General features: G+C 35.3%; 2 protein-coding genes across 2 annotated transcripts; one reads left to right on the top strand and one right to left on the bottom strand.

The window, feature by feature from the left end:
* Positions 1 to 55: 55 nt before the first annotated feature.
* Positions 56 to 2293, top strand: LOC306873730 (lysozyme C, milk isozyme). The gene is made up of 5 exons (XM_079423217.1): positions 56 to 251; positions 360 to 563; positions 672 to 732; positions 1111 to 1152; positions 1840 to 2293. The coding sequence occupies exons 1-5, from the start codon at positions 71 to 73 to the stop codon at positions 1958 to 1960; spliced, it is 609 nt and encodes a 202-aa protein (XP_079279343.1). The 5' UTR covers positions 56 to 70; the 3' UTR covers positions 1961 to 2293.
* Positions 2294 to 14977: 12684 nt separating this feature from the next.
* On the bottom strand, positions 14978 to 18826 carry LOC306873725 (small integral membrane protein 28-like). Its single transcript, XM_079423211.1, has 2 exons — positions 18580 to 18826; positions 14978 to 16632 (listed from the first exon to the last, which is right to left on the bottom strand). Exons 1-2 carry the CDS (start codon positions 18682 to 18684, stop codon positions 16210 to 16212), a joined length of 528 nt encoding a protein of 175 aa, XP_079279337.1. The 5' UTR covers positions 18685 to 18826; the 3' UTR covers positions 14978 to 16209.
* Positions 18827 to 27150: the final 8324 nt, after the last annotated feature.

Raw genomic sequence — 27150 nt, 5'->3', positions numbered from 1 at the left:
AAGTGAAAAGAACGTTTTTCCCAATTATCTCTGCTTTTACGTTCTGCAGTTTACTCTCCAGATAGCAGAGATGAAGAGCATTAACCCAGTGAAGATGTTGGCGGTGTTGGTTCTGGTTTTGCTGGTGTCCAGTGTGACTGAGGGACGTATTATGAATAAATGTGAGCTGAAGGAGAAGCTGGAGGCGGCTCAGATTCAGGTGATTCGGGCCATGGGAGACAAAATGACTGCGAACGATCTCAATGTTAGACGTGAGTAACAGATTCCCTTCACTCACCATATAGCCATATTTATGTCACATAATGTGCAGATGACAGGTTGGTTACCCTCACACCCTTTTTTCTTTCGTTCTGAGGCAGTTGTCTGCTTGGCTGGAGCTACAGGCTTCAACACCAGCTTTGTCAAAACCATCCCGGCCAAGCCTAAAGAGAGCAGGCATGTGAATCTCTCTGCAGATCAGCATCCCGTCTGGAAGCTGTACGGTGTGTTTCAGCTCAGTGATCAGCTGGCCTGTGATTCTGGCATGAACTCATCTCTCAACGTCTGCAACACTAGCTGCACTGGTGAGTTTGAGGAATAAAGTTGCACAATAACACTACATCCTAACCAGTGTTTTCCTCATTTCTGAATAAGCTGAATAAGGTTTTGCTCGTTTTCTCTTGTCTGAAAAGCTTTTACCGACGATGACGTCACAGATGACATTGCCTGCCTGAAAACCATTATTAGCAGCATGTAAGTGCACAGACTACGGACAATGCATTGCATAATGAATCATCTAGATCTAATTTAATACTTACTGCATTAGAGCCAGTTTTCGAAGTTATTCAAATAAATCTAGCAAATCTTTTCATTTTTTAATGGCTGAGGGAGTGACGGCAAATTTGAAGTCTTTCTATCTTCTTACCGACATGATCAATCCTTTGATATGTTTTCCTTTTTATGTAAAGTCATAGTAATGCTATCACAGATTTTTCTTTTGCTACTGAAACAAATTGAAACGTAAAAATATTTGCTGTCCGTTCAACATTATATAAATTTACACAACAATGTCGACTTGCACATGAAAAGGGTTTCAGTTCATTCATATCATGATGTTTTCTTTCTTCACAGTCAGCCTAGACCCAAAAGCAATACCTTTCTTCCACTTATCACGTAAGCCAAAAACAATCAATTTATGACTGTTTATAATTTCATATATGCAGAAAACATCAGCTGTATCTCTGTTTTGTTACAACAGTGTGCAGGATTCATATTTTATATTTACATTAGTGCTGTCAAACAATTAATCACGATTAATCACATCCAAAATAAAAGTTTTTGTTTATATAATGTGTGTGTATACTGTGTATATTTAATGTATATATTTAATAAAAATATGTTATGTTTATATATTCTATGTTTATAATATATAAATGTATAGACATATAAATATTTTCAAAATATATAATGTATGTGTGTGTATTTATATATACATAATAAATATACACAGTACACGTACATATATTATGTAAACAAAAACTTTTATTTTGGATGCGATTAATCGTTTGACAGCACTAATTTACATTTATGCATTTTATCAGTTCTTGTTTTCTCTGGGTTTCGAACCTATAACCATTGTGGCATGCTCTACTGTTATAATTTTGCAAATCATGTAAACTCATTAATACTCATAAAATGTAATCAAATATGAAACTTATGGATTTTAGGTTAGGGACAAATAATATTTCACTTTGCATATTTATTCATACACTTGTCTACCTCAATTATAACTGCATTAAAGTTTTAAGAAGCAAGATCAGGCCTGAATGTTTAAAGTGTGACTTCTTTTGTGTGTTACAGGCTGAAAACTATTTTGGTGAAGGAGTGTCGCTCTGTGGTTCCCTCTCTGTATTTTGCTGAGTGTCCGAGTGCAACAATACCAATGTGTGCAACACCACCAATGAGTGGAACAACACTGTGATTTCACTCTTCTGACCTGCTTTAATACTGTAGATTTGTACTAGTCAACAACACAATCATTATTACTACCTAACTTACAATACTAGTAGATCTGCTGCATACAGTCACTTTAAAAACACAACAGTCTGATGTTTCCACAGCAAATGCCTTTGGGTGAATGGTAATGAGGTTGTTATGATGGTGGTGGGATCTGTGCATGTTTAAACATAGAAAGACTTTCAATAGAGGGCGCTTGTGCATTAATAAACTTTATATTATTCCTGTACAATTGCAGATGTTTGGTGGCATTTAAAATCTCTGGCTACAATTGTAATAAAGCATTCTCTGTTCCTTGAATCTCGCTGTGTAGGTGTTGAGTGTGTTCATAATACTTTACCTCATTATGCATAAATGAACTCTTCCATTAGGACTCCACCTTCATTTGAATTTTTACTGCTCAAAACACATATTTTTGTGAAGTTTTTAATATTTAATTATTGTTATTATGTATAATGTATTATCTATTGTTTTGCTTGTTTTTTGTAATGTGTTGTAGCGCTTTGAGTGCAACAAAAGTGCATTACAAATCAAATGTATTATTATTATTAGTCATTAAAAATCACAGTTTACAGTCAGTACATTAGAAACATTAAATATAAATAGAAAATATATTAATCAAATATTCACAACATTCAGAATGGCCTGTTAAACATGTGATAATGTATTGTTATTAAAATTATTCTAAAGTACTGTCTTATAACTTCTAGGAACAGCATAAACTACCTCACAATTATAACTTAAGTACTGTATGTATCCACCTTATTTTTTTACTGCAAAATGTTAGCTTCGGTATTCTTCTCGTGGCTAATGAACCGGAAGCAGATTAGCAGAAAACAGCTTACTTCTGTGTTGAAAAATAAGGTGGTATATAAACAAAACGGCTCATGATTATTAATTATCTTGCAAAAAGCTTAACCAGAATGCTTCAGCCTACTATTGGCTAAAATTAATATGTTGCGAATAAAGAAAACCTTTTATAATAAGGCCCTTGTTATTTACAACCCGAATTCCGGAAATGTTGGGACGTTTTTTAAATTTGAATAAAATTAAAATTAAAAGACTTTCAGATCACATGAGCCAATATTTTATTCACAATAGAACATAGAGAACATGTTTAAACTGAGAAATGTTACACTTTTATCCACTAAATGAGCTCATTTCAAATTTGATGCCTGCTACAGGTCTCAAAAAAGTTGGAACGGGGGCAACAAAGGGCTGAAAAAGCAAGAAATTTTGAAAAGATTCAGCTGGGAGAACATCTAGCAACTAATTAAGTTAATTGACATCAGGTCTGTAACATGATTAGCTATAAAAGGGATGTCTTAGAGAGGCAGAGTCTGTCAGAAGTAAAGATGAGCAGAGGCTCTCCAATCTGTTAAAGAGTGCATAAAAAGATTGTGAAATACTTTAAAAACAACGTTCCTCAACATCAAATTGCAAAGGCTTTGCAAATCTCATCATCTACAGTGCATAACATCATCAAAAGTTTCAGAGAAACTGGAGAAATCTCTGTGCATAAGGGACAAGGCCGAAGACCTTTGTTGGATGCCCGTGGTCTTCGGGCCCTCGGACAACACTGCATCACTCATCGGCATGATTCTGTCATTGACATTACTAAATGGGCCCAGGAATACTTCCAGAAACCACTGTTGGTAAACACAATCCACCGTGCCATCTGCAGATGCCAAATAAAGCTCTATCATGCAAAAAGGAAGCCGTATGTGGACATGGTCCAGAAGCACTATCGTGTCCTGTGGGCCAAGGCTCATTTAAAATGGACTGTTTCAAAGAGGAAAAGTGTTCTATGGTCAGACGAGTCCAAATTTGACATTCTTGTTGGAAATCACGGACGCCGTGTCCTCCAGGCTAAAGAGGTGGGAGACCTTCCAGCGTGTTGTCAGCGTTCAGTTCAAAAGAAAGCATCATTGATGGTATGGGGGTGCAAAAGTGCATACGTTATGGGCAGCTTGCATATTTTGGAAGGCACTATGAATGCTGAAAGGTATATAAAGGTTTTAGAGCAACATATGCTCCCCTCCAGATGACGTCTATTTCAGGGAAGGCCTTGTGTATTTCAGCAGGACAATGCAAAACCACATACTGCAGCTATTATAACAGCATGGCTTTGTATTAGAAGAGTCCGGGTGCTGAATTAACCTGCCTGCAGTCCAGATCTTTCACCTATTGAGAACATTTGGTGCATCATTAAACGAAAAATACGTCAAAGACGACCACAAACTCTTCGGCAGCAGGAAACCGATATCAGGCAATAATGGGACCAAACACCAAAACTCCAGAAACTCATAACCTCGATGCCCAGACATCTCCAAACTGTTTTGAAAAGAAGAGGAGATGCTACACCATGGTAAACATGGTAAACAATATTGGCTCATGTGATTTGAAATTCTTTTAGTTTTCCTTTTATTCAAATTTAAAAAATGTCCCAACATGGAATTCGGGTTGTATTCATAAATAGAAAACAAGCTTGAGCTTACTGGAAAATTACCTAAATAAGTCTTAAATTAAAACTAATATTCATATGTGCAATTTCATATTTGACGCAATACAGAACATGGTTTCGGTCCAAAAACAGACGGAGCACAACGAATTGAAGAGAACAGTTTGAAGTATGTTTTGTGTTAAAGGTGGCTTATTGTGTTATTTAAAGGTGTAATTATATGGCTTACTTTGTAGCTGACAAGGGCGACACAATAACACCCCTGAGGATGCTGACTCCAGGCCAGTTTTCAAATGCAAAACTAGCAGGAGAAAATAATTATTGGAGGAAGATGAATAATTACACGAGCTGAAGCAGCTATTGTTGGTCCAGTGAACCTTTGGCCTCTGCCTCTTTCCTTTCTTGTCAAATTGGTATAGGCGACCAAATACAGTATAGGCCTACTGTAGGTGGATTAATGACACTTTCTGTTCAGTATTAAATGTTGCGGTTTGGTTGACACAGCAGGTTCTATAAACAGAGTAAAATACATGAATGGTTTTTCAGACAGTCATATGAGAACACATCAAAAGAGGTCTATTTGTCTCAGTGGGGATCGGATGTCGTGTACAGGTTATGTGACACCAGACTACAACAAGAAAGATCTGAACCAGATTAGAGATGCATGATTTGTCCCAATAAAATACATGTTAGATAATAATAAATAAGGATACAAAATCAAATTGGTTTTCATATGTTCAAAGAGTTTCCAGTTTCTTGTTATGTGTTGAAGTGCAGCGGTTTTAATATTCTTCACAAGTAGAGCTAAAATTATACAGCCAAAACTATATTTTATTTATTTATTTATTAAGTGCAATTATCTCTATAACTGTGGTCGAGTATATTTTATTCTAGTCTTGTAATGAGTCAGTAAAAAAAAAAAAAAAAAAAAAAACGATGATAATGTCATGTTTAATCATATTTTTTACAGTTTAAATTCTCTTTACTAAATTACAAACAATCCAAATTAATATGGCATTATCACTTACTTTTGTTTCTGATCACACAGAAAAAAAATCATGCTTTTGTTAAGTATTTTTGTTTAGTTTTGATGGTATAACACCCAGTATTCATTGTTAGTTCTTATATGATTTTTTCTTAATTTTTTACTTAATCCGGATTGATTTCATCCAATATGACGTCTTAAGTTTGCAAAACCCTTTGCGGTCCTGAATATAAAATGGTGTGGTTTTGGTTTTGATTGTGAATTATATAAATTTTCATAGTTAGGTAATCAAAAATACACTACATTGCGTTGTTTTAAAATGGCTAAACAGAGAAGGTCCACCCTGAAAACCAATCCTCCCAAAGAAAAAACTGTCGGGATCGGGAGCAACGATCGGGAGCAACATGAAAGAGATGATCTCAATAACTGACCCATGCTAACCAGCCAAACTTTGACCTCATGAATAAACAGAAAGATACAGTTTATGAATGTAACTGAATATAAAAATACCTGAACACCAGCAACTCTTTATGATATTAACTGGCAAATATTAGAGAGATTGCATACAACATGAAATAATAAATGTTAACTCCAAAAGCAACATTGCATGACAACAACTGCAGTTGTTACAGTAATTGCAGCCTTGTTGATTTTGCAATGAACCTGGTATATAAACCTGTTGTTCTAGACAGTTCTTTTAAGAACAAGGACGTCAATATAGCCCTAAATTCAATTAAATTTATACATAAACCTTTATGTATAATATTTTATAAAAAAATATTTTAATACATTAATTATGCCTTGTAATGCACCTTATATGCATTGTACAATCTCAGAAATAATTGTAACCACATCAATTCATTGTTACACAATGCATTTTAAATTTGTTATAATTATTTACGACAAGATATAATGTAGCACATTATGAATAATTACAATGCATTATACCCTTTGTAATGCATTATACATAAAGGCTTTAAGTAAAGTGTTACCCAAGATTCAATTAAATTTCCTACAAGGCAACTAAAAACTGAAAAAAGGGATAATATTTATATAACGTCCTGAAACGTTTGGTTAAGGAGTATGAGAAAGAAACCTTGGGAGGAACCAAAACTCAGCAAGGAGAGGCCATCATCTTCTAGCTGACACATGTATCTAAAAAAACCTTGCCAAAATATCAATAATGGTGGAATGAATCAGAAGCAAAGGTGCAGCTGCAGGTGGAGACAATTCAAATATATAAAAGGGTCACATACAGAAGACAGTGAAGACTAAGGGACATTTGAAGACTTTCATTCATCTGAATCTCCAAAAACAGAACATCTGGTAAGAGATTTATATCTATGTTATCAGTTATATTATTTCTAAATCAAATGTGTTTGTATTAGTGCAGTTAATAATAAAAAAAAATACTAATTATTCATTCAACACTAGAGTTTTTAAATATACTTTTATATTGCAATAATTTCACATTCAATCTTAAAATTACTGTAGAAACAATATAAAGACAGCATTTCTTTTTTAATATTTATTTAATGGCATATTTTTATGACTAAACGTATCACTGAGACCAATATTACTGATGTATCTTGGAAATTGTTCTTTTATTCCTAATATTTAACCACTGACTATATGCAATGTTGACTAGACTAACATTACAGTATAAGAGCTATCAATTTTAACATTTATTAGACTTTAAAAAATAAGTTCTAATTTAAGTGAACAATCTTCACATAAACCCATTCTAATACATGTCATATTTACCTGTGCCCTTCAGCAGGTAGGAAATATTCAGAAATTTAAAAAAGTGATCAAACACTAAATTCTGAATTAAATATAGATAAATCCTACAAAGGTTTGATTAGCTGGCGTTGTGAAGTTATTTGGCTGCTATTACTTTAAGAGTTGCTGCTGCTGAAAGTAATGCAGATCTGACAGTTCTAATGGATGTTTTTATAACAAAACGTCATATAAAAAAATTAATATAATTATTTTGTTTGTTTGTTTGTTTGCAAGATACCTAAAGTAATGTTACCTTTCATTTCCTAATTTACAAATATATAGATTTTTCAGCCTAAACCCATTAATATGGTCATTTTTTTCTTGATTTGTCAGCCTAAACTCATTTAAATGGTGAATTGTTCTTGGCTTTATTTACAGATATATACAAAACTATTTCGTATCATAATGTCAAATGTGTTTCTCAAATGTAAAACGGTTAAAGTGTGTTTAACTTCCTGTTTAATCTCCAGATATCAGAGATGGAGAGCATTCTTCCAGTGAAGATGTCGGTGTTGGCTTTGGTTCTGCTGGTGTTCAGTACGTGTGAGGCTCACCGGCCCCTCTTTCCACATTTTAGGCCACCTCCAAGAATTCCAGTCATTACAGCCTCAAGACCCATCACAAGATCCACCTCAGGCCCTACTACAACCTCCACCGACACCTCTACTGCAACCTCAACTTCCACCATAATACCCAATGCGACCTCCACCTTAGGCCCTACTACAACCTCCACCGAAACCTCTACTGCAACCTCAACTTCCACCATAATCCCCAATGCGACCTCCACCTCAGGCCCTACTACAACCTCCACCTCAGGCCCTACTACAACCTCCACCGAAACCTCTACTGCAACCTCAACTTCCACCATAATACCCAATGCGACCTCCACCTTAGGCCCTACTACAACCTCCACCGAAACCTCTACTGCAACCTCAACTTCCACCATAATCCCCAATGCGACCTCCACCTTAGGCCCTACTACAACCTCCACCGAAACCTCTACTGCAACCTCAACTTCCACCATAATCCCCAATGCGACCTCCACCTTAGGCCCTACTACAACCTCCAACGAAACCTCTACTGCAACCTCAACTTCCACCACAAGCCCAACTACATCCACCGAAACCTCAAACTCTAGACCGACCACAACCTCAAGCTCCACCCTGTCCTCGACCATAATTCCCTCTGCAACCTCCACCTCAAGCCCCATCACCACCTCCACCAGAAGACCCCACAAGCCCCATCCTGTCTTCCACAATTAAGCAGAACAATCTCAACTTCAAGACCCATCTCAGTTTCCAACCACCTCACCTGCTGGAGAACAGAATAAACCAAGAGTAATTCCTGAATGGTGAAAGGGCTCATATCATACACTGTATTTTATTTATTTATTTATTTTTCCCCCTGGCATCCACTTATAATATAAGTAAGTTTATGGATTTTAGTTTTGGATTCTTCTGTGACATAATCATACGGTAGCCAATGTTGAAATCGTCTGGTTGTATAGTGGGTTGTTTCATGTATCATTTCATTTCAATAAATGCAGAGCAAAATTAAAGACATTTGCCATTCTATAAAACTAAAATATGTTACTTAACAATTTATAACAATACAGTGAACACAAAATCACAAAATATGCGAGGACAGTGGGTTTCATTCAGCGCATTTGCACATATTTGTACTTAAAATCTATGTATGAAAATGATTGATAAATAATTCGAAACTAAAACCTTTACAATATAACATGGGCGTAGAATATGTGTGTGTGGGGGGGGGGGCACCTATAATACCACGTAAATTCATCCCCCACTCTTTTTTTGGGCAAGTGTGTTCACATAGAGGTTTTTAAGGGCAGGTGTCCTTGAAATAAATAAATAAATCTAGATATGCATTCAAAGAGACAGGATCATTTGTGCATGACCTGATATTTTTATTTGTATCCAGAATGAGGCGATGTAAACATCCCACAGTGCTCAACACTCTCATGCAGTGTATGTTTCATTTATACTCAAAACTGGAGGGCACTCTGCAGAAAGTCCAAGATGGACTCATAGAAGTATTAACTTATGATGTGCCAGGAAATCCCTAATATGGACAAAAGCATCCAGCCACCACCTTTTTCTTCCCGTAAGAGCATTTATAAATTCTAGCTTCCAGTCTCATCCACATCCAGCTATTTCTAGCGGTACAAAACAGCTAGTTTTGCTACTTGGTAATAAAATTTGTGTGTCTTACCATAAAACACATAAAAACGTTTGGCTGATGAAACGTGAAGACATTAAATACACTGTTGTGACAATATTTGGTTTATGTGTGTTTTTCAAGTCCAGGTTATAAATAAAGTATGTGAATAATGCAGTGCTAATTGAAATAACATTTATTACAATATAGAAACTATTCTGCCTTCTTCTGTGATAAAAATGGGGAAAAAAATGTTATATAAACAAATCATAATTCTGTTATTAGAAAAATACAAGAAACATATTGCACAATACAAATTACTGGTTATTGTCCAGCAGTGTATTTTATTTCTTAGACAATTAAAAATAAGAAATAAGAGAAAAATAAAACTTGTCAATTAAAAAATGTAGACTTTACATTGACATTTCTGTCCCCTCTTTTGAAAGGATGGCTATACGCCCCTGCAATACACTAAATCCATGTGTATGCAAGAACCACATACACCTGATGACAAAGTACTCTGTTAAGTCACTTTGACATACAACACGTCTTTCTGCACATGCGCTCAGTCAGAAAGCCTGTGCGCGCGAGAAAAGGACTTGTGTTGAAGTTGAATGGAAATTTACTTTTGAAATGGATTTGAAATGCATTTTACTAGCAGTGTGCATGTGCTCTCTTATTAAAATCTGCATAATAAAAAGTATGCCCTAAAGTTCCTCAACATTAGAATGAGGGTAAGAGCAAGTTTATGTGCTAACATTTTGCATGAGCAGATGCTTCATTCACTAATAATTTCATTAAAAAATATATATTACTGTGCAAACAGGGGTCATAATCTGTACATATTTGAATTTATCTGCACATTATCCCTGTTTTTAATATGCACCCTTATCATGGTAAAGTTTGACAAGTTTTTCTATAATATTTGCACTAATTTTGCAACTATATGCATTGTTACGCTTTCCACCCTGCATGGTGACAAACGAACAAGTCATGTTGATCTAGAACAAAGCAAAATTCATATATTGCTTGCATCATTGTATTACAACAAAATGCTTTCCCTTCAAGAATTTATTTTATTTTTATTGAACCTAAATTCAGAGATCAGCATCACTGTAAAGTAGATGAACTGATCATATGGTTGTCATCACTTCCGTGTGCATAGTATGTTTCCTACGTGACAAACTCAGTTCTCCACCCAGCATTGTCTCGTGTACCAGTTTCAGTCTTTCCAGGTCTTTCTGGCTGTCGTCTAGAGATGTCACAAAACTTGTACATGACATCCGATCCTGGCTGAGACAAAGATGATTCTTCAGATGTGACTCTGAAAAGATGCACTTTACTTCATTGTGTTTTCCCTAGTTATAGAATTTGAATCTGTGCAACCCAGGAACACTGAAACCAAGCCAAAACATTTCATACAGAACACAAAACACACTGACACACAACCTTTCAAACTCTTATTTCACATAATCCACTGACACATAGCTGGCCTCTCTCTGGGGAACAGATGGGTCTATATCTACACTCAACTTGCAGCGATTCCCTGTAGGAGGAACACACAGAAATTGTGAGAATTCATCCAGACGTGAAGATGTTGGCTGTTGTGGTTGTTTTATTCCTGGCGGTCGGAGTGAGTGACGGCGTGATTTTGAGTAAATGTGAGCTGAAGCAGCAGCTTGAAAGAGGCCTTACTCTGCAAATCCCCAATTCTGCAGACGTGCTGGCACAGAGTGAGTCTCTATTTACATCCCGAGCTTTAGATACCGATCTGTTTCTGTGTAGATTCATATAGTTACAGTAATACTGGTTAAGTAGTTTGCAGGTGAGAATATAGTCATTTTTTCTCACTTTTATTATACACTTGTAAAAGTAAAGGTTCTTTATTGGCATTGAGGTTTCCATGAAGAACATTTATCTTTCCATTCCATAAAACATTCTTTACGTTCTTTACAAAAAAAGTTAAATGTTCTTCATGGTAAGAAAATTAAATGGCTATTTTAAGAACTTTTCACTGAAAGTTTTGACCCAAAATGGTTCTTCTATAGCATCACTGTGAAAGTTTCCTTTTTAAGTTGTATGGAATATTCTTCAAAAATGACCAAAACGAATGAAAACTCTCTTTACAGTCGTGTGTCACGTCCATCTGACCTCTGGCTTCAATACCAGCGCCATTAAGACGATCGCTGAGCCCCAAGAGTCTCGTGGTGATCACGGTTCTCGCCGTGGTAGGTCTCCCGGAGGAAAAAGTAATGGCGGCTCTTCCAGTATTGAAAGTGACGAGGACAAAGGTGATGTCTGGACCCTGTACGGCTTGTTCCAGCTTAGTGACCACGTGGTGTGCAGCTCTACTCAAAGTCGTGCACTGAACCTCTGCAGACTGTCCTGTGACAGTGAGTATATTTAATATGAAAGAGACGATGCACTGGTCGATAAGGCAAAATAACCCATGATGACAGAGTGATCAGAACCAGTTTGGGGTTCTTGTGAAACAAAAAAGGGCCCATTACTTCTATTCTGCAAGGATGCATTAAATCGATCACATGACAGTAAAGAAATGTAGGCTAATGTTACAAAAGATTTCTATGAAACTAAATGCTGTCCTTTTGAACTTTTTATTCATCGGAGAACCCTTTGAAACAGTATGTTTCCACAAAAATATTAAGAAGCACAGCTGTTTTAAAAATAATAATAATCAGAAATGTTTCTTGAGCAGCATATAATAGGATCATGTGACACTGAAGACTGGAGTAATGATGCTGAAAATTCAGCTTTGCATGACAGAAATAAATTACATTTTAAAATATATTCAAATAGAAATAATTTATTTTAAATTGTAATATTATTTCAGAATAAATATATTATTTCAGCCTTGGTGAGCAGAAAATACTTTTCTATATGTATAAATATTCTCTCAAATTAAATGTGATTTTTCTCCTTTTCAGAGCTGATTGATGATAACACCAGTGATGACATAGCCTGTGTCCAAGCCCTTATAAATGCATTGTGAGTAATTTAATAGAACACACAAGTCAGAAAATGATCTTATCATATATTATCAAGTGCAGTATGATTTAATTAACTGTGCTATAACATAATACATCATTTTTTGTAGATGTATTAATTAATTAATTTTGCAAACTGTGGTATTAATATTTATTCCATGTAGCAATTATATTAGTAGTGAATAATAAAGAAGGTGAGTGCAAGTGTCTTGATATTGTGTTTATCTGACAATAACAGAACTGCGCCGATTCCTGACCGCAAAACTGCTAAACACATCCATGAAATGTAAGTGAATGAAACAAGAACCAATTCAATACAGTAATTAATGGACAACACAAATTTACTGTTTGCATGCAAGCATGTTAAAAATTGATATTGAGATCACTACAATAGCTAATATCACTGCCTTGACTAAACCACTTTTCTAAAAACAAAAACATATTTTCATGTTTCCTATTTTCCTTTAACAGGATCTCGCTGATCCACCAGCCAGAGTGTATAACCGTGAAGGCCACGTCATACTTTGCCGACTGTCAAACCCCCTAAAGTCCTGACCTCTAGTAGCACCCTGCTTCACTTTTGCATTTATGTGCATTTATATTCGTAGCTTTCCTGCAAGACATCAAAATCCCAGCACAAGTAGCTTGTGTTTTGTACTATATGAGTCATTAAAATCATTTGAAAAGCAGTGTTGTGTTCATGAATTTAATTAAGGCCCGCATGTCTCTGCGCTCTGATGTTGAACGTTTTGTGTTGAATGTTTATGTCCATTTTATTGCTAAAGGCAATCTAAATCGGAAAAGAAACAAAGACGTTAAGGTAAATAAGTTATTTATTATTAGGCAGAATTCAGTAGGCAAAATACTAAGTACATAGAACATCCAGTAGAAGGTATGCTTGTTAACAAACGGATTGTGTCGCTGAGGTAATTAGCACACACTTGATTATTGTGTACCGAGATAAACAACAGGCAAATATGAGCTAAAAATTAGGAGAAATAAAAATCTCAAGATTTTTGTCAACAAACTCTCAGATAAAGGTACAAAAGCTGTTACTGGGGCAGTAACCTAAAGTGTACATGATATTTTGTAAGGGCCCTTACAAAAAATCACTGCAGTACATTGAAGTACAACTGGACATTTGCAGTATAATGAAGTATATAATTGCAGGTCATTAAAGTTCAACAGGAAAAAATAATTGAAAAGTGTTCAGAGTACTGTGCAACAGTGGAAGCATCAGGAAAGAGGAGAAGAGAGAAAGCGAAAAGGCACTCAACAGATGTTGGTGAGACTTTATTTCTGGAAATACTTTAAAGTTCACTCACATTCTGCCACAAATGTAAACCTGATTTTAGGATTAATAACTCCAGCTACTTGTAGGCCTCCTGTATATTTCACACTAAATTGTGATGCAGCCTGAATCCTAATCACACCATGTTCATTTGTTGGCCAGAGGAGAACTGATCCCTAAACTAAACATCATTTCTCCCAAGGGTTTTTTCTCCATTCGGTCATCTGATGGAGTTTGGGTTCCTTGCCACTGTCGACTTTTGGCGTGCTTATATATAATAAAGTTATAATAAAGTTTTCACCCCCGGCTCTTAATGCATCGTGTTTCCTTCAGGAGCATCAGTGAATGTTTGAACCTTTTTTAATTGTTGTGTTTGAGTCCCTCAATCATCCTCAGTGTGAAAAGGTGGATCTCAAAATCATACAGTTACTGCTGGAAAGGGTTCAAATATGCAAAAGATGCTGGAAACCTGAAGATTCTGCAGGACCTGGAGGATTTTTCTGAAGAACAGAGCTCAGTTTAACTGTTCAGAACAAACAAGGGACTCATGAACAACCATCACAAAACAAAAACACAGTCGTAGATCATCCAGGTAACCACACACAGTATTAAGAACCAAGGGTTCCCAAACTTTTGAATGTGGTTATTTTAATAATTTCAGCTATTTTTTTGTCTTGTGGACTATATGTAAACATCTTTTATGGAAAATATCTTACTCAGGACAGTACTAAATAAAAAATAACATGCATTTTGTATGATCTCTCTTATTTTGGTAAAATTATCCACATTTTCACAGATTCTGCAAGGGGTTCCAAACTTTCGATCCCCACTGTATATATTGCAATACTACAGCAGTTTTATTGCAGTATAACTGTAGTACTACTTCAGCTGTATTTCAATAGTACTTCAGTTGTATTGCAGTAAAACGGCAATAATGCAGTTTTTTCGTGTCCAAAAAACTGCATTTTTGTACATGTAACAAAAACTACAGTAATTTTTTGTAAGGGGGTACTGCCCCAGAGACAGCTTTTGTAGGCTACCTTTTTTTCTGAGACTGAAAGGTGTTAAGCAAGGGGACCTTCAGGGTGAAGATTCCTGATTTTATTATTAATAATAATAATATCAATAATAATAATAGTTACATATTGTAATATCTTTTCTTTTTTTTCAATGTACCTTAATATACAATTGATCTATATTAAGTATTAAGGCAAAATGTGAAGTGACTATAGGCGATATTGCATGAAAAACTGGGCAAAAAGTTCACTGACACTTAGCAGTCTTTAATATGGTCTTTATTAGAAATAGTTTAGATGACTACATGATAATGCAAAACCTGCCAGGATTGTGCTTTATATTCAAACGCAAACGAGGACTGATGCCGTCTTGCAGATATAAAAAAGTGACATAATACAGTTGTTGTCTACTAAAAATCGTGGTACAACACAAAGTGCGTCTAACTAGGCAGTATTTCAAAGTAAAACACATGGTGATTACTTACCTACTGTGAAAACAAGCACAAAGATTTACTCTCATGTTGACGTAGTATACAATACATTGTAATGCAAAGCTAGTTACACTTTATTTCGATAGTCCACTGTAGACATTCTACTAACTATAAGTAACTTTGTAACTACATGTCAACTAATTCTCATTCATTTGCAACTACATGTCTACTAACTCTCAGTAGGGTAGGTTTAGGGTTAATAGTTGACATACTTGCAAAGTTTCTAATACTCAGTATGCTGTATGTTGTGGACCCATCAAAATAAAGTGTTAGAAGATATTAAGCAGCCAGTCTACTAATACTCTAATGACTGCTAGTTGACATGTAGTGGCAAAGTTACTTACTGTTAGTAGAATGTCTACAGTGGACTATCGAAATAAAGTGTTACCGCAAAGCTAATATGAATATTGAGATGTTCTAGCTTTATTAGCTATGTTATAGTAGTATAAAAATCCCTGCAAAATTCAGTTCAGAATCAGATGATGTCTTCACTAAGGGGGCCGGGGGGCCTAGTTGTCACACTTTTTACTCAAGTGAATATTTCTCGAGGTTTGTTTCAGAAAGTCAGGCACGTACTTTAAAGTTTTTCCTCTGTTGTTTTAGTTTTTAGATTAGAATAAAACCAACAGACAAGTTCTGGAGAATATGAGCATTTGTGAGAATGAAAAACTGAGATAGCCCTTATGTCATCTTCACTCCCTGCTGAAAAAAACAATAGACAGCATCACAGAATTTGTAATGGTTTTACTGGACCCTGTGGGTCCCTACTAACTGGTCACCTTCTATTGGTGGCTTGTTAAAACCACTAATGGAACTTAAACACACAACAGGAAACAATTTTTGAATGGTTAAAAGTTGATGGTTTGTAATGGTATTTGTAGTGGAAACCATAAGATTTTTTTTGTGATGCTCTGTTGTTTTGTTTTGTTTTTTGTTGTTGTTTTTTCCAGCAGGGCTCTGTGACAACTAGCCCCGGTGTCTCTTTAGTAGGCTGCTTCTGTCTCAGAGAAACTCCCCGCTGGACTTGAGCTCTGGACACAGTTTGGCTTCGAGGTCTTCGATCTTGATGGACTCGACGTCTTTCCCGCTGCTGAGGCTGGCGGCCCGCGTTATCTTCGTCAGCGTGTCCTCGTAGGGCGGCGGGAGGTAAACCATGAGGAAAACCCCGTCAGACAAGTCCGAGCTGAAGCTGTTGAGCCGCTCTGCATTCCCGGTGAGCGAAGACAGAATCTCCGCGTTGCGCTCCGGGTCCTGCAGGTCCAGCGCGATGATGTTGGCCAGTCCGAGTTTGCTCTGCCCGAATCTTCGGTAAAGAAGGACAAACGCGACACCGAATACGAGGAGTGCGACGAGCGGGAGGACCACATACAGGATAAGCTCCGATTTCCCGTCATTTTCGCTCGAAAGCTCATTCCACTGGTAACCCTATAGGGGCGTAAAGGACATCATGGGTTACTTGAGTTCAGGAGTTTGAACGTTTGTATTTATAGTAGCCTATATTGTATTTAAGGCATTAATGTTTGCCTACAAAAGTAATACTGGCTCTGCACCCCTTTACCTAAATTCATTAGGCTAATTAAGAACTGTGTGCCCTCTAGAAGCTTGCGTTCTGCAAGTGAAAGGTGCATCGGAGACACAAAATCACTTTCACGGACTTTTACATGAACTGTTCCCTCCTGGTGGAATGACCTACCCAACTCAATCCGAGCAGGTGAGTCCTTAGCCATCTTCAAGAAACTGCTAAAAACACATCTCTTCCATCTTCATTTGACCCACTAACTCTATTATTCTATTTCTATTCTATTCTATTTTTTTTAAAGACTTGCACTCTATTCATTTACTAACGTGTTTTCTTTTTTTTTTTTTTACTAACACTAACATCTCTATTCTTTTTGTATTCTCTTTGGTTTCTTTTTATTTATTATATAATTAACAAAAAGCAAAAAAAAGGCCTCTAACACTAGTTTGCTCTATTCTTTTTCTATTGTATCTGTTTTCTTTTTATTTATTATATTATAAAAAAAAACCTTGCTACATGTACTAGGCTAACTCAGACTTGTCATGGCACTTGCATATCATTGCTCTTTTGTTGATTTTGATTGCTTCCATTGTCCTCGTTTGGATAAAAGTGTCTTCTAAATGACTAGATGTAAATGTATTTGAAGCCCTGCTTATTGTAAAATAGCTGGTTTGCTGGTTTTATCTGGTTTAAGCTGGACATTCTTCAAATGTTCAACACTGATAAAATGGTAAGATAACATTTCAACCTAAATAATGGACCTTGCTTTTTTCTAAAATTCATACAAAATCGCCACCTCATGAAAGAGTTCTGTTTTCTCATGAGATCGGATATACTTGGTTTAAATGGACAACCAGCTGGTTTGACAGTCTGACCAACTGAAAAGAGTCTAAAAACCCTCTTAAACCAGACCAGACTGGGAGAAAATTTACAGTAGGCTAACCAGCTGTTTTTTAGTAGCCAGTAAGGTATCATCTGAATGTACGAAACTAGATTTAAATATGATGAAAGAGAAGACAGATTTCATATAGCCTAACAAACTCTTTAATTTCAAAACTAAACATCTTATTCTCTAGTTCATGAGAAAACCATATGATGCTTTATTGAACCAAGAAACAAAAAGAATGATTTGAAAAACCTATAAAACAACATTTTTAAGTGAAAAGTGAGACTACTGTGAAAAGTGGTCTTGGAAATAATAATAAAAAAATCTTTGCTGAACCTATAGGTTATAAGCAGCATATCCACTGATCGTCTTGAATGGCCTCATCCTGCAACTTCTTTCATTTAAAGTTTCTTTTCAAAAACACTGAAGTATTGCATTGAAGTAAAGCAACCATTCTTTAATAAATACAGCTGTTTACTAATCCAGAACCAGCGCGTCCACCCTAACTGGACTGCATCCCAAAATCTAGTGCTTCTCCAACCATTTTACAAACACTAATCACATAATGCTGCTTTTCAGCTAGATTAGATATTTTGGTCCCCTTCATTTACGCCAAACCACTGTGTCACCTCAAGTGAACCCCTGTGGAGATCACAACTGGAACTTCAGATCATCACAGCATCAAAATTTAAGTCAAAACTAAAGGGAATTGCACAATTTCCACTGCACAAAGGGCTCTTTATAGAGTTCTTTGGATTATTTAAATGTTCTTCAAACAAAGAAAAACATGGTTCTTTTTAAGAACTATTCACTGAAAGGTTCTCAGAATGGTTCTTCTATGACATCACCACCTATTTGGAACCTTTTTTTTTTTAACTGTACTGGCTAATCTCCAATCTTCTGTCCATTTCCTTAACCTCATCTTGAATCATAACAGCTTTCATCTTGAATGGGATTGTTCACCAACCTGTAGTCTTTGTTCTGCGGTAGGCGGTGATGGGGACCCAGACACCCAGTCATCTCTTCCAGCAGGTCCAAACTTTATCCAGCTGCTGTCCAGCAATTGTTGCATGCTTCCGCTGACAGAAGAGCGTCGGCTGATGAAGAATGAGAGAGTCAGACCAGCTTCTGTCTAAAGAGCGCAGCGGGATAACAGCTGCATCTCGTGTCTATCTGAACGTGTGTGTAAGCGCCAGGGTTTGCATGTGTTAAGTACTGTCTCACATGCTCGCACATGCAGATCAGTGGAAATCAGGCCAGCGGTCAGCCAATGGCGTGAGGCGAAAAAAGACCTGAAAGGCAATCATTTGGGGATTTGTGATGTGCACAGCTGGCCTATATTTAATAAACAGCGGAGAGGGATAGAGAAGATGGAGCTGTAAATCAAATGAGTTGAAGTGCTGCCGCAGTTTGCGATGGTGGCAGAAATGGGTGGGCTTTTCCACGTGTGTTTAGATGAACATCTAGGAATGCTTCAGTTCAGACATCTGTTGCTTTATAGCCTACTTCTTTGCTTTGCAGAAACTCAACCCTGTTTAGTCTGACATGAAATACTAGTCAGTATTTTTAATTGGACAATTTATTGAGCCTTTAGACAAATTATATAATATATGTTTTGCATCAAATTTGAAACATCAGGCTTTTATGACTCATATAATATGTGAGAATAATGAGCTCATACGCAAGGAGGAAAAAGCACCTATATTTTATTCAGATGCCCAAACTGAGCAAAAATATGCAATTTGGTGTGGTGCTGTTATTTATATGGCCAAAGATTAATGAACTCTGATAGCTGATAATGTAAATCAATAAGATTTGAAATAGTCTACTTATATTAAATGCATATAAATATCAGTTGTCACGATATATCTCCCGATAATGTCTTAGTAAGATGATATGTATTTGCTCAGTTTTATGATTAATAAAATAGATAATGCAATGCAATACAGTGATGACGGAGAAATGAAATAATGAACATTCCTCAAAAGGCTGATGATCATATTTGATACTCATTTTAACATTAAAAATTACGTATGGATAATCAAGTAAACCTAAGTTCATTTAGTTTAGTAAGTGTTCATCTAAATATAACTAATAATATAAAAGCTATTCTTGCATTTACTATAAAAATCATTAAAGATTTCATGTCAAAAAGACACATGAACCACAAACTGAAGGTAGATACACTTACAATAATACTAATACTTTTACTTGCTAAAAACATTAACTATCAATCAGATGACATTAGGCATGTAGAAGATTGTGTGCAAAACTTTGATCATGTTGATCATTTAGAGCCCTTAGAAATATATATATATTAGATGCAATATCGTAGGGTTTAGTTTAAAAAGCAGAGGAAAGACAACAGAAACATGCAGATTTTAAAGTCTGCATTAGTCTGGTTGGTTGGAGATGTGAAATGATTGCCAGGGCATTTGAGCCGAGCTACAGTCAATCAGCGATAAAACTCGCATCACGGCGATAGTCTCATTAGAACCAAAGCTCATTACTGATATGCTGTGGATCACTGTCAGTACATTTGGTTTATTAATGTCTGAGGTCTGGCTCCAAAACAACTAAATAAGCACTCATTCTGATTTCTCCAAAATGTTCATGTGAACTCCAGCATTTGGTTTTGGCTATAATGTCAAAATCCGACTTTGTACTGTGTACTGTCTCATTTAACCTGTAGTTAATGAGCAATATTGTAATGTTAGAAAGCGAGAATGTGAAAATGTGCCGTTTTTGTTACCTTAAGAAGCTATTTCTACCTGATCTGAAAATGTGCTTTTGTTGGTGTTTCTAATGAAGCACATTTTCATACAATGAAAGTAAATGGATCTATAAATGGCAGTTAAGCTCAATTCAAACCATACGAAAGAAAGTCTTGTGGATTTGCATTGACATGAAGGTGATAAAATTAGTTCATTTTTGGCTGAACTTTTCCTTTAAAACACATAAAATATGCACTGATGTTTTGTACGAATGATAAATGGTAAGCGGCTGTTTAGACAGATGAGTTTCAGAAGCAGAACAATCCTAATATCTGGGTTTATAGGGGACGGCTGGGATTGAACATTTCAGGTTTAGCAGTGGCCATCATTTTAATTAGAGATATGGAAATTTCTGTGTAATTCAGTCGTGAAGGTTTTCCAAAGAATTTCTCTGACCACTGGTAATGAGAGTTTGCCGGACGTCCTGTGGATAAAGCAATCATCCAAAAAGAGGTTTATTGAATAGACATTTTAATCACATGACCAGACAAAACAACCCTGTGGGCTTCTTCACATGAACACACACACACTTCATGTGAAAAACTGAACCTGAAATAAAAAAAAAGCATTTTAATCTCCAAACTAGAATAAAAAATAAAAAAAGGAAATATAAATATAATACAAAATACATAATATAAAAATAAATAAAAAACACTTCAAATTAAATAATCTAAATATAATGAATATTATAATATTAATAATATGAAATACCTAATATATATAGTTTTAAAATAAGTTGTATGTATTTTTTATGAATCAAAAATAATTCAGAAATATACTGAAAATTAAGAAAAAATAGAAAAACTAACAGTGTTAAAACTCATTTAAATAACACATAGTGTAATATATGAATAATATGTAAAATATCTAATACATGTAATAAAAAAAAAAATCATAGCCTATATTTTATATATCAAAATAATTTATAAAATATCATGTAACTGAAACTAGAAAAACACTGGAAAAAGCTAATAGTGAATTGAACTGAAAACATAAAACAAACATAAAACTTCCTTGAAATATGTAAAGTATAATAACCCTGAACTGCAGCGCCTTTTGCCTTCAGTTGTTCAGCTTTCATGTGTCACCTAGCTTCATGTTAAATGCTAATCCTAACCCGATACATTAGACTTTGACACATACTTAATCACACACACACAAATGGCATGAGGCATGAGACACAAAACGGGGTCACCCAGACCCGGCCAGACCAGCGCTGACCCAGACCAGAGTCTGAATCTGAGGACATCCGAGTGTCATGAATCACCAGAAAAGCACACTGATCATCTCTGAAACTACATTCAGACAGGAAATTACCCAATCTGCTAATCAAATGTTTTAGAGAATCTCCTGATATGACACCACCGTCATTTCATGCTGTCAGTCAAACTTTTTAATGTGAACAGTCAGCATTTCACGATGGGTTATTTCTTTATTTTTTTCAAATATCAAATTCAAATAAAGGGAGAATCTGTTGAGAGAGCTCAGTGACGCCGTTATGCCCTTGTCTCGGTTTTTAAGATGTAATATAAAGTCTTAATTTGCGCTTTCACTCTTTTGGCCTTCTTGCTATAAGTACTGCGTTCTGTTATGCAACCACTTTTTCTGAAGATTTACACTCACTGTCCTTAATTCTACAATAAAACCTTTGTCTCTCCATGCAAATGACCTCAAGTTTATTTATCTGTCTCAAGCTGTTTTCAGAATATGTTCATCATATATATTTATCTTTTTTAACATAACTATAATAATGATAATATAATAGTTCAGTAAGTGTTAATTTTGCAATTGTTAATTTACTTTTTTGAAATGCGTTTTTTTGTTGTTATTCCATCTCTCACTGTTAAAATAAACCTACCATTAAAATGCTAGACTGATCATTTCTGTGTCAGAGGGCAAACGTACAAACCGTAAAGGTGCTTTAAAAGGTTCTTCTTCACAGCGATGCCACAGAAGAACCATTTTTGGTTCCACAAAGAACCATTCAGTCAAAGGTTCTGTAAAGAACCATCTCTTTCTTACCTTTTGATAATCTGAAGAACCTTCTTTCGCCACAAATAACCTTTTGTGAAACAGAAAGGTTCTTCAGATGTTCTTTATGGAACCATTGAGACAAAAAGGTTCTTCTATCGTGAAGCACCTTTATTTTTAAGAGTGTATAGTAACAACTATTATACTAAATAATATATAAATAAATATAATATAAATATAAATATGATCATAGAAGGCTCTGAAAATAAACCTCCATTATTAATCCTTTTGATCCTTTATTTTTTTTAAATCACAAATATCTAACCTTTCATTGAACTAAAACAAGGGGCAAATCTCATTATGAAATTAATGTTTTTCTCAAATACATGTTGGACACAATTATTGGTACCCCTAGAAATTCTTATGAGTAAAATATCTCTGAAATATATTCCCATTCATATTCACAATTTTGAGCACTCCAGGGTGATTATGAACATGAAATTATCTAGCCATGGCTTCCTGTTTCACAGAAATATAAATAGGAGGGAAAACAAAGCCCAAATTCCCTTAATCATCATCACAATGAGAAAAACCAAAGAATATATTTCTAATGTGCAACAAAAGATAATTGAGCTTCACAATATATACCTAGTATACTGGTCTCTAGAATAGATAAATTACATTTATGTATATAGTCCTTTTCACAATGCACATTGTTCCAAAACTTCTTTTCAGAAAATCATCATGTTTATGTATGATATCTTCATGCCTTACAGGTTCAGATTAGAGCTGAGTGATAATACAGTTTACATTTTGCAATGATACAAAAAACCAAGTGTTGCTATGTACATACTGTATTGCACTGTACGCATCTGGATAAAGTTGGACATATATATATATATATATATATATATATATATATATATATATATATATATATATATATACATATACATATATATATGTATATATATTGGACTTTTATATAAAGAGCTGGCTGACAATAGTTACATTTTGTGACAATGCAAACAATATCGCAGTTGAGATTTGCTAGTGTGTATGAGTTGGATATATCGTAGAAGTCAAGGTCGCTACTGCAGTCATCAACCAAACGCACATTATTAATCTGATTGATTATAGTGAGTTTTGCATGAAGAAAGCACTCAGATTGTCTTCAGCAAATGTTGTTTTCATTACTGTTTTCGTGTAGATTGTTTGATGGCCACAGTGAGGTTCAGTTGGTGTTGTGATGGCCATGAAGCTGATTTGAGGACATACTTTTGGGATGCTGGTTGCGCAGTTGTGAGGGATCTGGGAATATCCCTCAGGAAAGACACCGTAATAAGTGCAGCGTGAGTCTCTGTAAATGAAACGCCATCGTGTTGATTCTTTCCACCTGTGTGCACTCATTACTCCCAACAGCAGCATGTCCTGGAAATGAAAAACAACGTTTATTCAGAACATTTGAGACTCATTTTTATATCAGTTATCCAGCTACTGCTTGTGAATGCATGTGTGATGACGCTTGTATGAAGGGCATTAAGGCAGGGCGACATTTGGCAGGGATTTGATGGTTTAGTGTTTGTGTTTGTGTGCCCTTGACCCATGTTTTGCTGGAGGTCAGACCAACCGCTGAGCTCTTAACATATTGCAGCTATTTGAAGATCTGCAGTGGCTTTTCTGTGTAAAAGGGTATTATAGAAGTAAATGGGGCGGAGTGTGTGTGTGTGTGTGTTTTATTTATTAGAGAGAAAGATTAATTATTTTGTGTGTTTAAATGTAAGCAAGTACAAATAAATAAAAACCCTGGTTATGTTATTTTTAAACTTATTTAAAAAATATATTATGGACTGATTTTAGCTGAAAAAAAAAAAATGTCTTCATGGATTTGTTTCTTACAAACATGCAGCTTTTTTGCTTCACAAGACGTTAACCCTCTGATGCATCGTGGTCACTACAGTGGACAGATATTTGAACCATTTAAGATGTAGCATCATGTCCCAATCACCAACTGGTGAACCCTCAAAGTGTTATCTACGATTCCATTTAATTGTTGTCTTTTTTATATATTTTTTTGTTTTAAGATATTGCATAATATATTCAAGATGGTGGCGGGAAAAGGGGATGCACCATGTACCTTGGGAATAAGTGTGATACTTTTATTCTCAGAAAACCAGACCGTTACAAAACATATTTTTCAGTTAAATAGGATGTCAGAAATAGATTCATCCAGATTTTAGCAATATTTTTCTTGTACATTTTTTTCTGTGACAGAAAATATATCGGCCCACTACAGTGAACGTCATGCACCAAAAGGGTATAATTCTGCCTATGGGCATATATGTAGGTTCTGCTTTATTATATGTTTTATTAAAATTATGATATAATTTACACTTGAATGGTTTTATTGAACAGAAATATTAAATAGTCTTCAGATTTGACCATTTATTTCAATGCTTACAGTCTATATTTATTTATTAGGTCATGAGTGCTGATATATGTGTGTGTGCTTGTGTGTGTTTGTATTTGTGCTCACATGTGTATGAATGGCTCACCACCCCCTACCCTCCCCCCACTCTGCCCCACACACCCCTGTCCCATAGACACACACTCTGTGCACACTCTGTGCCGTCATGACATAGCTTGTTGTTATTGAATGTTTTTATATGTATTCAAACCATTTTCATGTTGCAAATATTTTAAAAACGTGTTTTTTTAAGACCACATATTTATGCATGGTGTCCACTACAGTGAACATATATGTAACTCCCTCAAAGTATAATATATTGAAAAAAAAAAAAAAATTGGCATGATTTTTCACTTGTTTAAAAGTAAAAACAAACATGTAAAAAACATTATAATAATAATAGTTTGTGATTTAATAATTCATGCATAAGAGGGTTAAAAAATGGACTGGAGTGGTGTGGATTATTGTGAAATTTTTATCAGCTGTTTGGACTCTCATTCTGACGGCACCCATTCACTGGTGAGCAAGTGATAATGCTACATTCCTCCAAATCTGATGGAGCGACAAACTCATCTACAACTTGGATGTCCAGAGGATGGATACATTTTCAGCAAATTTTCATTTTTAGGCAAACTATTCCTTTAATAAGCCTGTGCTCTCACACAAGATGAAGTGGTCTCTTGAAAGCAGGTGTATTTGCCTCAAACTTTTCCTTTTAGTGACACAGTGGCACAGAAATGATGAACTTGCAGCTGCGTCTCCTTGTGCCGGTGAACCCGTCATCTTGTTTGTTCAGTGATCACATTCACTCCACATCTGCTTCCTCAAAGCACAGCAGCTGTAATGCTTTAAGAGGCTTAACTCGCCGCTTTCTGTCTCTTTGTGCTTGTGTTTATGTCTGTGTTTGTTTTATCAGCACTTCAGGGTTTCATCTTAACCTGACTGTCAACTTACTCATCTTAGTAGATGATTTGTGTTATCGTTGTTGTACTCTTGATGCTTGACCTGTCCAGCTACATGTGAGGAACACAGCACTTTCGTATAGGTCGCTTCAGTCTGCAGGCAATGTAACGGTAAACACTGCACAATAAGTAAGTGAGCGGGGATTGAATGAGTTTAATTATTGTTGTGTTGCAGCATTCATAATTCATAAACCTTGTTTCCAAAAATATAAATTTTTCCCCTTTAATTTATGAGAAATATATTACTATCCAAAAGTTAAAGTTATGAGTCAATATGAGCTTTTTTTATTTTGAAGGATCTTATTCATTCATTTATCATTTGTTCATTTATAATAATTTACCATTTAATCATATTTTTATTATTCCATTTAATCATAGTCATTTACAATAATCCTTATAGCCATTTAATTGATTCATTAACGGATTAGTCATATTTTTCCATTGTTGTTTAGTCTTATGACTGTGTGTTTCAAGGGCTGTTTGTCTTCATGAATAAGAGATACAAGGGAATGTTGATGGAAATTCAAGGTTTATGGGAATATATAACAGTACTTGTTGGAATTGTGTTTGTCAGACGAAGTCTTGAGTATTGATACGCGACTACGATTATACAATAAACTGCTCCTTTTTTGTCTCGTGCTTCTGCTCTTCTCTGGCTTTACCTTCACTCAGTCAACTTCTTGGCTGACAGAAGACTGTTAATACAGTTTTGGGTATTTTGGGTACCAGACAAGACTTGCTGTCAACAGGTTTTGGGTATTTTGCCGACTGTTTCCAGACAAAACAGATATTTTCTGACAGGATCTGGCATCTTAATTATCTTGTGTGGAGGCATGATCTAACAGTTTGTTTGTTTTTTACAGAAATTAATTATTTTATTCAACAAGGACACATTCAATTGTTCAAAAGTGACAGTAAAAATAACGGTATAAAAGATTGAAAATGATTTCATGTGAAACTGAACACTGGAGTAATGGCTGCTGAAAATTCAGCTTTGGAATATATTACATTTTAAAATATATTCAGATAGAAATCAGTAATAATATTTCACAATTGTTTGTTTTTACTGTATTTTTGGTCAAATAAATGCATTGGTGAGCTCCTTTTTTAAAAGGAAAAACTTTTAAAAATCCTATTTTGTTATTGTTCATATGTAGCATTGAGAAGTAATTTTACTGAATAAGCTTGTTTGGACTTCCCTGTTTTCTTTTTTGAAGCTTAGTGCATTGTTATGTTTTCAACTCATATAAACCAGTGTTTTATCAGCTGTAGCCTGTTTAGTATAAATGCATCTATTCAATGTAATGCCAACTGAGATCCTCTTTGTGCCAAATAAATACTGCTAACCAAGTAAAAATATCCAA

Source organism: Barbus barbus (assembly GCF_936440315.1).
Source record: "Barbus barbus genome assembly, chromosome: 8".
Taxonomy (NCBI): domain Eukaryota; kingdom Metazoa; phylum Chordata; class Actinopteri; order Cypriniformes; family Cyprinidae; genus Barbus; species Barbus barbus.
Note: the sequence above shows the minus strand (reverse complement) of the source record. Positions and strands in the feature narration are given on the sequence as shown.